Here is a 12,558-nt window from a genome sequence, read left to right on the forward strand (position 1 = left end):
TTAACCTTATTATTTCCCTTTACTCTATGCCAATTTACCAATGTAAATATTTTGATTTTGAAAATCCATTATTAACACTTTTTTCCTCTTTTTTTTCCCTCTCTTTTTTTAAGGTTCCGAATCAAGAAGGAATGACATCAAAACTGAGCCAGGCACTTTATATTTTGCATCACCTTTTGGTTCTTCCCCAAATGGTCCCAGATCGGGTCTTATATCTGTAGCAATTACTCTGCATCCTACAGCTGCTGAGGTAAAAGATTAAATGACTTCTTAAACAGTATGTCCCCAATTTTAAAAGATGGGTCAGGTGTCTACCATGAAACACACACAACAGGATCACTGAGGATGAAGGGTCAGAGAGCAGGGCTGATGCTCACTGCAGACCTCCCACCTGCCTTTGAGTGCCATCCTTTGTCACTGAATTGGTCTCAGCCTACGTCAAGTAAAAAGGGAAATTAGAGCTCACATTTTCTTATTAAAGGACGTATACTTTAGAGAACTTTTTTTTTTTTTTTTTTTTTTAAATAGAGACACGGTCTCCCTCTGTTACCCAGGCTGGAGTGCAGTGGCACAGTCATAGATCACTGCAGCCTCAAACTTCCTGGGCTGAAGTCATCCTTCTGCTTTAGCCTCTTCAGTAGCTAGGACTACAGGTGTGAGCCGTCATGTCCAGCTCAGAGAAAAACTTCTTTATAACCGTTAACAGAGAAGAAAATTAATGAAAAAGAACTTTATCAACAATAACAGTTTTGCAGAAGCAATAGAAATGTTCTTAAAGTAGCATCTGCTTGTATCAGACACTAGTAATTTGCTGAGGATTTTTTATTTTTTTAACTCTGAATTCTGTGAAGACATTTCAGTAGAGACCAAACTAAAGCCCAATGATGTGATATTTTGGTTATCAACAAAATACAGCAATAGCAAGACCTTTGTCTGTTCTTATGGGTTGTGTCACATTTGGCCAGAGCTGGAGGGAAGCCCCTGGAAGGAAGCTTTCTGACCACCTGTGGGAACTGACGGGCCTGTCCGATGTTACAATACCTAAAATAGTTTAATGTGTTCCTAGATATTTAATGTTAATTGGAATCCCTTTAAGAGGATTTCTGTTCATAAATTTTGTTTTTTTTGGATATTGGTTCGTTAGAGCTAATTTTTTTCCTGAGACTCTTTGAGTCTAAATAAAATTTGTTGGATTTTCTTAGAATCTATGTATCATGCAAAGAGGATTTATCCTAAGTGTGTATTTTTCTTCAGTGGTTCACTGTTGCCTTCTGGGTGAATAACACAGCATTTGCATTTGGTTTTAGAACATTAGTAGTGTTGTGGCTGCGTTTTCCGACCTTCTTCACGTCCGAATCCCTAACAGCTATGAGGTTAGCAATGCTCCAGATGTCCCATCCATGGGTTTGGTCAGTAGCCACAGAATCAACCCGTGTTTGGAGTATCGACAGCATTTACTTCTCCGTGGGCCTCCGCCAGGATCTGCAAACCCTCCCAGATTAGTGAGCTCTTACCGGCTGAAGCAGCCTAATGTACCATTTCCTCCAACAAGCAATGGTGAGCTAATGAGCTTTTTGTTAACCCCATATCCATTCCTGATTCAAAAGTTAAGCTTACTCTTTGAGATACCAATTATCTTTTAACTATGGACAGGTAACATGCTGGTGTATAGTCCTTGGTGAACTCACCATGTGTGGGCGTTCTGTTTTCTGTGGTGTGATTTGACCTCTGGTGCTTTGGCCTGTGTATTCTGTCATGCTGTCACCATGTGGGTGCCAGCCATCTGCGCAGGCTGCCAGAAGAAGCCTGTGATGGGCTTGCCCTCGAGCAGCTTTTGTTCTTCCTGCCTCCCAACCCCCATCCCACTGCGCCTGGGCCACCTGGTACAGAGGGAGCTGGCGACCTGACGTGGGTTCTGTTTCCCATTCTCCGCTTTCCATCCTCACCTCCCTCTTGTTTTACCTCTGCACCAGCTCTACAGGGCCTTTCTCTTCCCACAGAGGTGTTCATGCCTCCCATCTCTGAGAATGGAACAACTTCCTTAGACCAACCATGATGTTGCTTTCCTTCCTGCCTTGCTGGCAGTCTTACAAGCATACTCAGTCCAGGCCCTGACTTCCTCCTCTTGGCTTCTAGCTGTTTCTGTCACTTTTTCCCTGTTCTTTTTTGCCTTCACACTGCACCTGAATGATGCTTTCTAATTCCTGACCTTCTTATCGTTGGCCTTGGCTCTTTCCTCATTTCTGACTCTGTAAGTCACACTTACTTAAGACTCTTACACATTTATTATTGTATCTTTCATAAAATGTTTTTTTACCATCTTAACCTGCAAGCAAAAGTAATATCTGTTTCCCCCTCTGTCTTACTTTGCACTTAGACTGAATAGTAATCTCTCTTGGCGACTTAGTTTAATTAGATTCTTCTTTTATACTGCCATTGTTTTCCTGGCTATTTGAGAATAGGAATGTTTCTTTATTTCGGCCCTAGTGTCAGATAATTGACTCTGTAACCATTGCTTAAAAGATAAGTTTTTTTAATTAATTAAAGAATAATGTAAAGTTAATGAACCATGTTGTAATGAGTTGATGTTACATAATTTTTCACCATGTGCCACCTTGTGTCATTAGTCAGTTTTAATTACTAACAAAAGTTGATTGCCTTTAGGTCTTTCTGGATATAAGGATTCTAGTCATGGTATTGCAGAAAGCACAGCACTCAGACCACAGTGGTGTTGTCATTGTAAAGTGGTTATTCTTGGAAGTGGTGTGCGGAAATCTTTCAAAGATCTGACCCTTTTGAACAAGGTACTTTGCTATTCCTTTTATGACCCCACCTCCTACCTCCAGCGAAATTGTCCTTGGCAGTGTCTCTTCCAACATCAGAGAGAGACACCACTCATGGTGGTGTGATGGACACATGTTCCTGGTGGTGGTATCAGCATATGTTAGACGTGCTTGAGCTGAACACCAAAGACCTACAACAGGCTGTTAAATGGAATATTATGAGGACTACATATTTTAAATAGAGTGAACTGTGGACCACATAGTTTGGTTCTGTACGTTTATTTTCTCCCTAGCTAAATTATCACATGCTAAATATTGGGACATAGTTTTCTTTCTGCTATTAAGATAAAGAGTCATTGTCGCTTTTGAATATAACATAAAAACAATGTATAGATCCTGTTTTTATTAAATTTTGACTTGCTGAGATTCCCACACATTTCTCTTTGCTTTTCAGGATTCCCGAGAAAGCACCAAGAGGGTAGAGAAGGATATTGTTTTTTGTAGTAATAACTGCTTTATTCTTTATTCATCAACTGCACAAGCAAAAAACTCAGAAAACAAGGTGAGATGAGGATAATCTCAGCTGATAACAATGTATAACAAGTGATTTCTGTTCTGGGCATGTGGGAGTGAATAAACAGATGTGTCCCTGCCTTCATGGAGCTCTGTGTGGGAAATCCAAGGCAGATGCTGTCACGGCAGAGGAGGAGAAGGTGTGGAGAGCCTTGAGTCATGCTGCCCTTTCAACTTAGTTATTTGACAAAAGTGGGCAGAGTTACTTTTTAAAAGTTAAGTAAATAGAACACTAATACTAAAATCTTTAATTTTACCAGTTTAATATTTTTTTTTGAGACAGTCTCGTTCTGTCCCACAGGCTGGAGGGCAATGGCACATCTCGGCTCACTGCAGCCTCCGCCTCCTGATTCAAGCGATTCTCCTGCCTCAGCCTCCCGAGTAGCTGGGATTACAGGTGCGCGCCACCATGCCCAGCTAATTTTTGTATTTTTAGTAGAGATGGGGTTTCACCATGTTGGCCAGGCTGGTCTCAACTCCTGACCTTGTGATCCACCCACCTCGGCTTCCCAAAGTGCTGGGATTAAAGGTGTGAGCCACCGCACCTAGCCGTAAATATCTTAATCAGTATTTTAAAATTACTTCTATTGATGTTACCCCGATAGGAAAACCTGTTTAAAGATAAAATTTAAGACTATTTGTGTGCATTTTAAGAGAAAACATTTTGCTCACAGTATGGTGAAAGAGGTCTGCTTTACTTAATTTTGTGTAATTTGAATGTGTCCAGCTGAACAGTTGACACAAATGATATGTTCGTAATCATGTTTTGAAGGAAGCTTTTCCTTTACATTATTACTGCCAGTCAGTCCTCCATCCAGGTTATTGCTCTAGTATGTCTTTCACAGAAGAACATTCTGAAGACTTCCTTCTAACAGGTAGTTGTGTGTAGTATGCCTGTAATAAAATCCAAGCTATATGACAGATAAATTTAGACCTTAAAATGTATCAGCTTAAATGCAAGGAGGTTTTTTTTCACCATATAGTTTAAGTTGATTGCAGTCCCTGCCTGATTTGGTGTGAGGCATGTCTTTTTTCAGGTACCTTGTCAGGATTGGGGCATGTGAAGAGAGGGCAGCCCCCATGGGTTGGTTTTTATTAGTTTATGATACTCTGTACCATAAAGTAAATAAGCTATTGGAGATTTCCTCTCAGCTCAACTCTTTCAGCAGCCAGATCAGAGCTGAGAAGCCTCAGAGAAAAGTTAATATGATTCATTTGTTGACAGCGGCTCCTTCCCTTTCTCTGACATTTACACCAGTTGATTAAGCCTGAGATTAACAGATGTGAATTTTAGAGAGGAGATAAGCTCTCAAGAAGTGATGTTGCAGCATTCTTATTTGGTTAAACAAAAAACACTGTTCCGTTGTACAAATTATATTAGTTCTTCTGAAAGCATTGTGGTTTTTTTTTCTTTCTTTCTTTTTCTGGTTTTAATATAGTTAGAAAGGGGATTGTCCCAGAAAGTGTAAGAACAGAATATTCTCCAGAATTATGGCTTTGTGGATAAGGCCTGGAAAGGATGCGGCACAGCTGCCGTCACCCGTTCTCTATCCCTGTGCACCTTAGAGCAGGGTCAGTTTCTGCGATGCGTGAGCCCCAGCACTTACTGCTGACTCTCCCTCTGCCCCTCAGGTCACACATCCTCTTCAGTCATACTGCTCAGTTTCTTAACAAGAATTGCTTTTCGGGCTTGTGAATTATTTTTCTTTGTCATGGTTTCTTTCTGTTGCCCAGGAATCCATTCCTTCATTGCCACAATCACCTATGAGAGAAACGCCTTCCAAAGCATTTCATCAGTACAGCAACAACATCTCCACTTTGGATGTGCACTGTCTCCCCCAGCTCCAGGACAAAGCTTCTCCCCCTGCCTCACCGCCTATCGCCTTCCCTCCTGCTTTTGAAGCAGCCAAAGTAGAGGCCAAGCCAGATGAGCTGAAGGTAACAGTCAAGCTGAAGCCTCGGCTAAGAACTGTCCATGGTGGGTTTGAAGACTGTAGGCCGCTGAATAAAAAATGGAGAGGAATGAAATGGAAGAAGTGGAGCATTCATATTGTAATCCCTAAGGGGACATTTAAACCACCTTGTGAGGATGAAATAGATGAATTTCTAAAGAAATTGGGCACTTCCCTTAAACCTGATCCTGTGCCCAAAGACTATCGGAAATGTTGCTTTTGTCATGAAGAAGGTGATGGATTGACAGATGGACCAGCAAGGCTACTCAACCTTGACTTGGATCTGTGGGTCCACTTGAACTGCGCTCTGTGGTCCACGGAGGTCTATGAGACTCAGGCTGGTGCCTTAATTAATGTGGAGCTAGCTCTGAGGAGAGGCCTACAAATGAAATGTGTCTTCTGTCACAAGACAGGTGCCACTAGTGGATGCCACAGATTTCGATGCACCAACATTTATCACTTTACTTGCGCCATTAAAGCACAATGCATGTTTTTTAAGGACAAAACTATGCTTTGCCCCATGCACAAACCAAAGGGAATTCATGAGCAAGAATTAAGTTACTTTGCAGTCTTCAGGAGGGTCTATGTTCAGCGTGATGAGGTGCGACAGATTGCTAGCATCGTGCAACGAGGAGAACGGGACCATACCTTTCGCGTGGGTAGCCTCATCTTCCACACAATCGGTCAGCTGCTTCCACAGCAGATGCAAGCATTCCATTCTCCTAAAGCACTCTTCCCTGTGGGCTATGAAGCCAGCCGGCTGTACTGGAGCACGCGTTATGCCAACAGGCGCTGCCGCTACCTGTGCTCCATTGAGGAGAAGGACGGGCGCCCGGTGTTTGTCATCAGGATTGTGGAACAAGGCCATGAAGACCTGGTTCTAAGTGACATCTCACCTAAAGGTAACGTCTGCCATTCACATGCTGTGCAGACTACTTACTCTGATGTCAGGCTAACGAATGCATTTTGTCAGTTTTTCATGTTTGTCTCGTGTTCATTTTATATTTTATAATGTGTATTTTTCATTCACAAATGCCAGTCTTCTTTGTGTTCTCACACCTTGCTCTCTCTGCTATACAGTTGTCTAAAGACTTTCATTGTCAATATATCTTTGAACATAAGAGTTGGTGAAGTAAATCTGAGAATGATTTGTCGATAAAGGTTGCCTGTCATTTGCATTGGGAACCTCCTTTTTCCTTTTTTTTTTTTTTGAGATGGAGTTTCTGTCTATTTGCACAGGCTGGCCTGCAATGGTGCGATCTCAGCTCCCTGCAACCTCCACCTCCCGGGTTCAAGCGATTCTCCTGCCTCAGCCTCCCGAGTGGCTGGGATTACAGGCATGCACCACCATGCCCAGCTAATTTTTGTTTTGTTAGTAGTTTTTAATTTTGTATTTTTAGTATTTTAGGGGTTTCACCATGTTGGCCAGGCTGGTCTCAAACTCTTGACCTCAGGTGATCCACCTGCCTCAGCCTCCCAAAGTGCTGGGATTACAGACGTGAGCCACTGCACCCCACGGGGACCCCATTTTTCTTAAAGTCAGCTTCTAGAAGGCAGGAATGACATCTAAACCATACTGTATACATTGTCTTATCTTAGCATCAGATATTACTTCAGTTTAGAGATGGAAATTAAACACTTAGTCTGGACCTCCGTGGTTAAGTCTAGATTGCCACTTTTGCTTATGTAGAAAGTACACAAACAAAAGTATGTAGAGCTGCTTTCTTAAGTTTAGCACTTAAAAAAAAAGTCTGAAAATGCTCTAAAGATAATTCCAGCCGGGCGCGGTGGCTCAAGCCTGTAATCCCAGCACTTTGGGAGGCCGAGACGGGCGGATCACGAGGTCAGGAGATCGAGACCATCCTGGCTAACCCGGTGAAACCCCCTCTCTACTAAAAAATACAAAAAACTAGCTGGGCGAGGTGGCGAGCGCCTGTAGTCCCAGCTACTCGGGAGGCTGAGGCAGGAGAATGGCGCAAACCCGGGAGGCGGAGCTTGTAGTGAGCTGAGATCCGGCCATTGCACTCCAGCCTGGGCGACAGAGCAAGACTCCGTCTCAAAAAAAAAAATAAATAAATAAATAAATAAAATAAATTCCAAAGAAGATATCAATTTAACATTTTAAATCTGAGGGGAAAGGAACATACCTATAGACATTACCAATTAGACTAATCATTTTATAATCTGATATGTTATATGGCCAGTATGAAAGTAATGAACTGTTTGCATGAATTTCAGTTATATTAAATTTTTCCACTTTAATGTCCTTAATCTATTATTTTCTCCAAAATTTAGGTCTTTAAAATAAATCGCTGCCATTTAATAAACAGATTCATTAGATTTTTACCAAACAGACTTATTAGATTATTGCCCAACAGGATTTATTTGGAAATTAGTAAATCTTTGTGAGTGGTTATTCTTCATTTTGCTCTTGTTTTTTATACTGTATCCTATTTCCCATAAAAATTATGTTTTTGTCCCTATGTAGGTGTCTGGGATAAGATACTGGAGCCTGTGGCATGTGTGAGAAAAAAGTCTGAAATGCTCCAGCTTTTCCCAGCATATTTAAAAGGAGAGGATCTGTTTGGCCTGACCGTCTCTGCAGTGGCACGCATAGCGGAATCAGTGAGTGTCTTGGTCAGGCTTTGAGGTTGGAATTGCTTTCGTAATTCAGTGTGACCTCTTGAACACATGCTGTAACATTTATGGCACTCTTCAGAAAGTGACTTAGCCTGTGGATTAACCCGTTTGTCTTAGAGGAAACAAGGCATTGGTGATTTATCGGGAGAACTCAGTACGTGGTATTCACCCAGTGAGGTAGTTAACAAACTTAAGGTTCTTTTCCAGGCTGGAGGCAAGCAGGGGTGAAGGACACCAGGCTTGTCACATCTTCTGGGTGTGCTGGATGGGTGAGGACACTCTCCTCTTCCCTTGCCTTTCTAAAGTTGCTCCCACCTCAGAATGTCAGTGTGCCCATTTCCTGACACTAGGCATTTATGGCCACTCTCCTGCCCTCTTCCTAGGGTGAAGTCACTAGAGGGCAGTAGATGGCAGCAGCACTGATTTATGTCCTCTGACATCTCTTTGCTTAAAAGATTACAAGCCTGTTTGGCAGTGAGTCTAACTGAACCATATCTACACAATAGTTTTAGAAAATTGTATGATTCTAAGGCGTTGTTTTCAAGAATAAAAATATCATAAGGCCGGGCGCGGTGGCTCAAGCCTGTAATCCCAGCACTTTGGGAGGCCGAGACGGGCGGATCACGAGGTCAGGAGATCGAGACCATCCTGGCTAACACGGTGAAACCCCTTCTCTACTAAAAATACAAAAAAATAAGCCGGGCGAGGTGGCGGGCGCCTGTAGTCCCAGCTGCTCGGGAGGCTGAGGCAGGAGAATTGCGCGAACCCGGGAGGCGGAGCTTGCAGTGAGCAGAGATCTGGCCACTGCACTCCAGCCTGGGCGACAGAGTGAGACTCCGTCTCAAAAAAAAAAAAAAAAAAAAAAAAGAATAAAAATATCATTGATGTGTTTTCTTTGGAGAAGCAGAGGAAGCCCCAAAAGCCACTGAGTAATGTGCCTAATTGTTTTCTTTGGAATGGCCCTGCCTAAATGATGCTTATCTTTTATGACTGTAGAGAAATAAATTTCACAAGCAATGTCTTCCAGAAAAGACGTTTAACATGTAAATTACTTTGAGTAAACCTTGAGTTAACACCTGTGCTCTGTGTTCCCAGGACATGGAGAGTGACAACCTCATCATATCAAAGTCAAGTTGAAAGAAGTGAGAAATGATCAAGAAAGAAACCTTATACATGATTTTTAAGCTATTCTTAATTGTAAAATTCCAGACAGAGATAGAAAAGTTGGCATTAATCCAGGTGAAAGAACTAAATGCGAATCACTACATGCCCTGTGTTGTGGGTATTGGAATAGGCAGACCCTGAAATCACACAAGCGTGTACATTGGTCAGCCAGTGTTTGTTGCATGGGCTAATCTTTTTCTTCAAGGAGCATTTGGCAGGGTTTACCTAAGTGTGGCTTTGAAACTGAATTTGCTTACTCATATTTAAGTAGATCTACCTGCAGGCTGATAGTGTGAACATAAGCTAGAAGACCATTTTAGTATCGAGGAAAATGTTGACGAGTTATTTCTGCCGTGGGCCATCCTTTGACCAGCTTGAGATTGTCTGTAGTCTCCATCAGATGGGTTGACTTTGTGTCTACTTTGCTTCTTTTCAGCTACCTGGGGTTGAGGCATGTGAAAACTATACCTTCCGATACGGCCGAAATCCTCTCATGGAACTTCCTCTTGCCGTTAACCCCACAGGTTGTGCCCGTTCTGAACCTAAAATGAGTGCCCATGTCAAGAGGTTTGTGTTAAGGTATTTTGTTTTAACTTCACATAGTACAGCCCAGGGTTTCTAGGCGTATTAGTGGTTTCTTGTGCTTGATTTGTCTGCTGCTTACAAACCCTGCTGTCTGGCTGTGTATGTGCCCAATTACATAAGAGAACTCGCCGTGTGTCTCTGCTAGGCAGCTTTCCATGTATGTTTCTGTCAGTAAGAATTTGAATTAACCTGGTTTTGGGCATTACTCAGAGGTATCTTCAGTTTTCCTTTTATTTTTTTCCTGTTGATATGCCATTGTCTGCAGGCCTCACACCTTAAACAGCACCAGCACCTCAAAGTCATTTCAGAGCACAGTCACTGGAGAACTGAACGCACCTTATAGTAAACAGTTTGTTCACTCCAAGTCCTCGCAGTACCGGAAGATGAAGACTGAATGGAAATCCAACGTGTATCTGGCACGGTCTCGGATTCAGGTGAAGAAATACTTTGTGTACAGGAAGTGGAGAGACAGGGTAGAGTCTAGCCGTCTGAAGCCGTTGACGTCCAGTATGTGAAAATGATTTCACATAGCTGCGCGGACAGAAACCTGTTTCCAAAATCACTTCACATCCTGTCCCTTCATAACACGAGGGATTTAATCTGTAGTCTTGGAACTTAGTGATTGGCTTCCCCAAATGGAAAGCAGACCAGTGGAATCCACATCTTTGCATCTTGTTGAGAGCTCCTGGGAGGCAGGTAGCATTGTAATTTGCACACTCTGGATTTGTGGAGTGCTCAGTAGAGCTGTTTCAAGCACTTCAGAGAAATACAAATGAAAATATTTTCAAAAGGTACACCCATTTTGGAAGTTACCTTATCTTTTGGAAGCTACTGTTTTATGAAATCATTGCACGTTTTTTGGTAGACTGTGGACTGTCTTATAAGTAAGGCCATGTATAGGCTGAGCATTTGAGTTTACACCTATAGTCCATACTTTCTGAGTTGCAGACCCAAATATCCAGATGCCTGTTCAGCATTTTTCTCCTTGGATGTCTCAGAATGGAATTACAAAGCTCTTACTTTGTCAAACTTGTCCAGCTCCTAAACCCCGCCATCCTACAGGCTCCTTGGATTACTCAGTGATGTCACCGTTTGTGTACGTTGGTCTCAGTACCCCCAGATTAAACCTAAAGCATCATCAAGTTCTGTTTTCTCCTAAAAATTCCCTCAGATCCACTCTTAGGTTCCCAGCCCTATCTTGATCCACATCTCACTTACCTGTACCACTCCAGGCCTGGCTGTCTCCTCCCATCCAGTTCCTTCTCAGCAGCCAGGGAAATACCTTTACCATATAAATTGGATCAGCATTCCTTTGTCTATATTCATTCAGATTCTTGTTCCTTTGTCGGAACCCTTTTACTCCTCACTAGATGTTTGTAGGATCTTCTCTTTATTGATATTTGGACATTTCACAGAACTATGCCTCAGTGAAGGTCTTTTTATTGATTGCTTTCCTCCCTTGATGAGCCCTTTCAACCTGGAGCATCGTGACCTTCCATCTGAGAAATGTGTTTTGTGTTCATTCTTTTGCAAGTTCTGCCCCTCTGTCCCCTCTGTGTTTGCACGAAGACCCCTGAGATTCAGGATCTCGAAGTGTGGACCTGAGACTAGAAGCAGCAGCATCACCCAGGGAGCTTGTTAGGACGTACAGGTTTGGGGGCCCCAGCCCAGCCTTACTGAATCCAGCTCTGGAGGTGGGGCCCCCTGGATGCCAGAGAATAATGTGTCTTATATCCTTTCTCCCCTTCTGTTTTTGGTTTCCTCGTCTCTCTATTCTTTCTGAGACTTCCTCTACTTTATCTGCTAATCTTTCTTGTCCATTTTTAAAGATTAGCTACGAGCCCTTTCTGCTCTTAATCTTTATGTTTGGCATTCTGTTTTTACGTGATGAGTGGAGTATCTTTGTTTTTTCTCTGCTGTTGCCCCTTTCTGTTGAGCCTTTCTCGGATTCTGTAGGTGAATTAGTGCTTTGCCTCTCCTCCTTCCAGTTGTAGCTTTCTCCTGCTAAGTCAATTACTTTTCATTTTAAATAGTCCATTCACTCTTATACCCATTCGTGTTCTTGAGGAATGTGCTTTTACTGTGATTTTAGTGGATGTCTTAACTGTGTTCAACCTGTCATCTTGAACCTGAAGCATTTTTGAGAGCTCTGGTTTCTGTCTGTTTACTCATTTCATCCTGCCAGCCTCCCATCTGCCCACCTCCCTGGGGGTCCCGTGGATGATCTAATACGTATCCTGCTTTTCTGTGCTAATATCTTAGAAATATATACACTTTTATGTACATATATAAAAATGGAATCATGTTATATTTCTTTTTCTCCATCTTCCTTTTCTCCGTAATACTCAGAGGTCCCTCTACATCAACTGAGGTAGCTTCATGTCATTCTCTTGAATGGCTATGTGATGTTCCATAGTGTTGATGAACTGCAGTTAAACCATTGCACTACTATGGTGTTTATAATTTTTCTCGTAACAAACTGTTGCTATATCTTGTACAAATATCAAAATGAATTAATAGTTCACTCCTATGGGCTATATTCCCAAAAGGAAGGTTTCTGTGTAAAAGTGTGTGAACTTTTCATTTCAATAGATATTGCCGCTTTTCTGACTAGGCCCTCGTCGCACCCCTCTTCCTGCAGCATGTGAGACTGTTTTCTTGTTTCTCACTTGTGGTTGGTGTTACTGTTTTTTTGTTCAGTTGGCCTGATAAATACAGATTGATGTTGTTACCTTAATTGAATAGGCAGCTTTTCATGTCGGCCATTTGGATTTGCTTTCCTAGGAATTGCATATTCATATCCTTTGTCCATTTTTCAATTTGTAGCAGTTTACACTGTTCAGAATTTTCCCCTACAAAAT

At 42.2% G+C, this 12,558-nt stretch overlaps 1 protein-coding gene across 18 annotated transcripts in view; it reads left to right on the forward strand.

The window, feature by feature from the left end:
- The window catches only part of LOC105474928 (lysine methyltransferase 2C), a 310,251-nt gene that overhangs the window by 290,315 nt on the left and 7,378 nt on the right, over window positions 1-12,558 (forward strand). For 15 of the 18 annotated variants that reach the window (XM_071094207.1, XM_071094202.1, XM_071094204.1 and 12 more), the window contains 8 exons: window positions 114-250; window positions 1,308-1,557; window positions 2,665-2,804; window positions 3,238-3,345; window positions 5,091-6,210; window positions 7,797-7,933; window positions 9,549-9,691; window positions 9,963-10,131. In XM_071094207.1, the coding sequence (XP_070950308.1) occupies window positions 114-250; window positions 1,308-1,557; window positions 2,665-2,804; window positions 3,238-3,345; window positions 5,091-6,210; window positions 7,797-7,933; window positions 9,549-9,691; window positions 9,963-10,131 (2,204 nt within the window). The remainder of the gene's footprint in view (window positions 1-113; window positions 251-1,307; window positions 1,558-2,664; window positions 2,805-3,237; window positions 3,346-5,090; window positions 6,211-7,796; window positions 7,934-9,548; window positions 9,692-9,962; window positions 10,132-12,558) is intronic. The other 3 variants (XM_071094205.1, XM_024790663.2, XM_071094217.1) reach the window with 1 other exon arrangement.

Source organism: Macaca nemestrina, chromosome 4 (assembly GCF_043159975.1).
Source record: "Macaca nemestrina isolate mMacNem1 chromosome 4, mMacNem.hap1, whole genome shotgun sequence".
In the NCBI taxonomy this organism is placed as follows: Eukaryota; Metazoa; Chordata; class Mammalia; order Primates; family Cercopithecidae; genus Macaca; species Macaca nemestrina.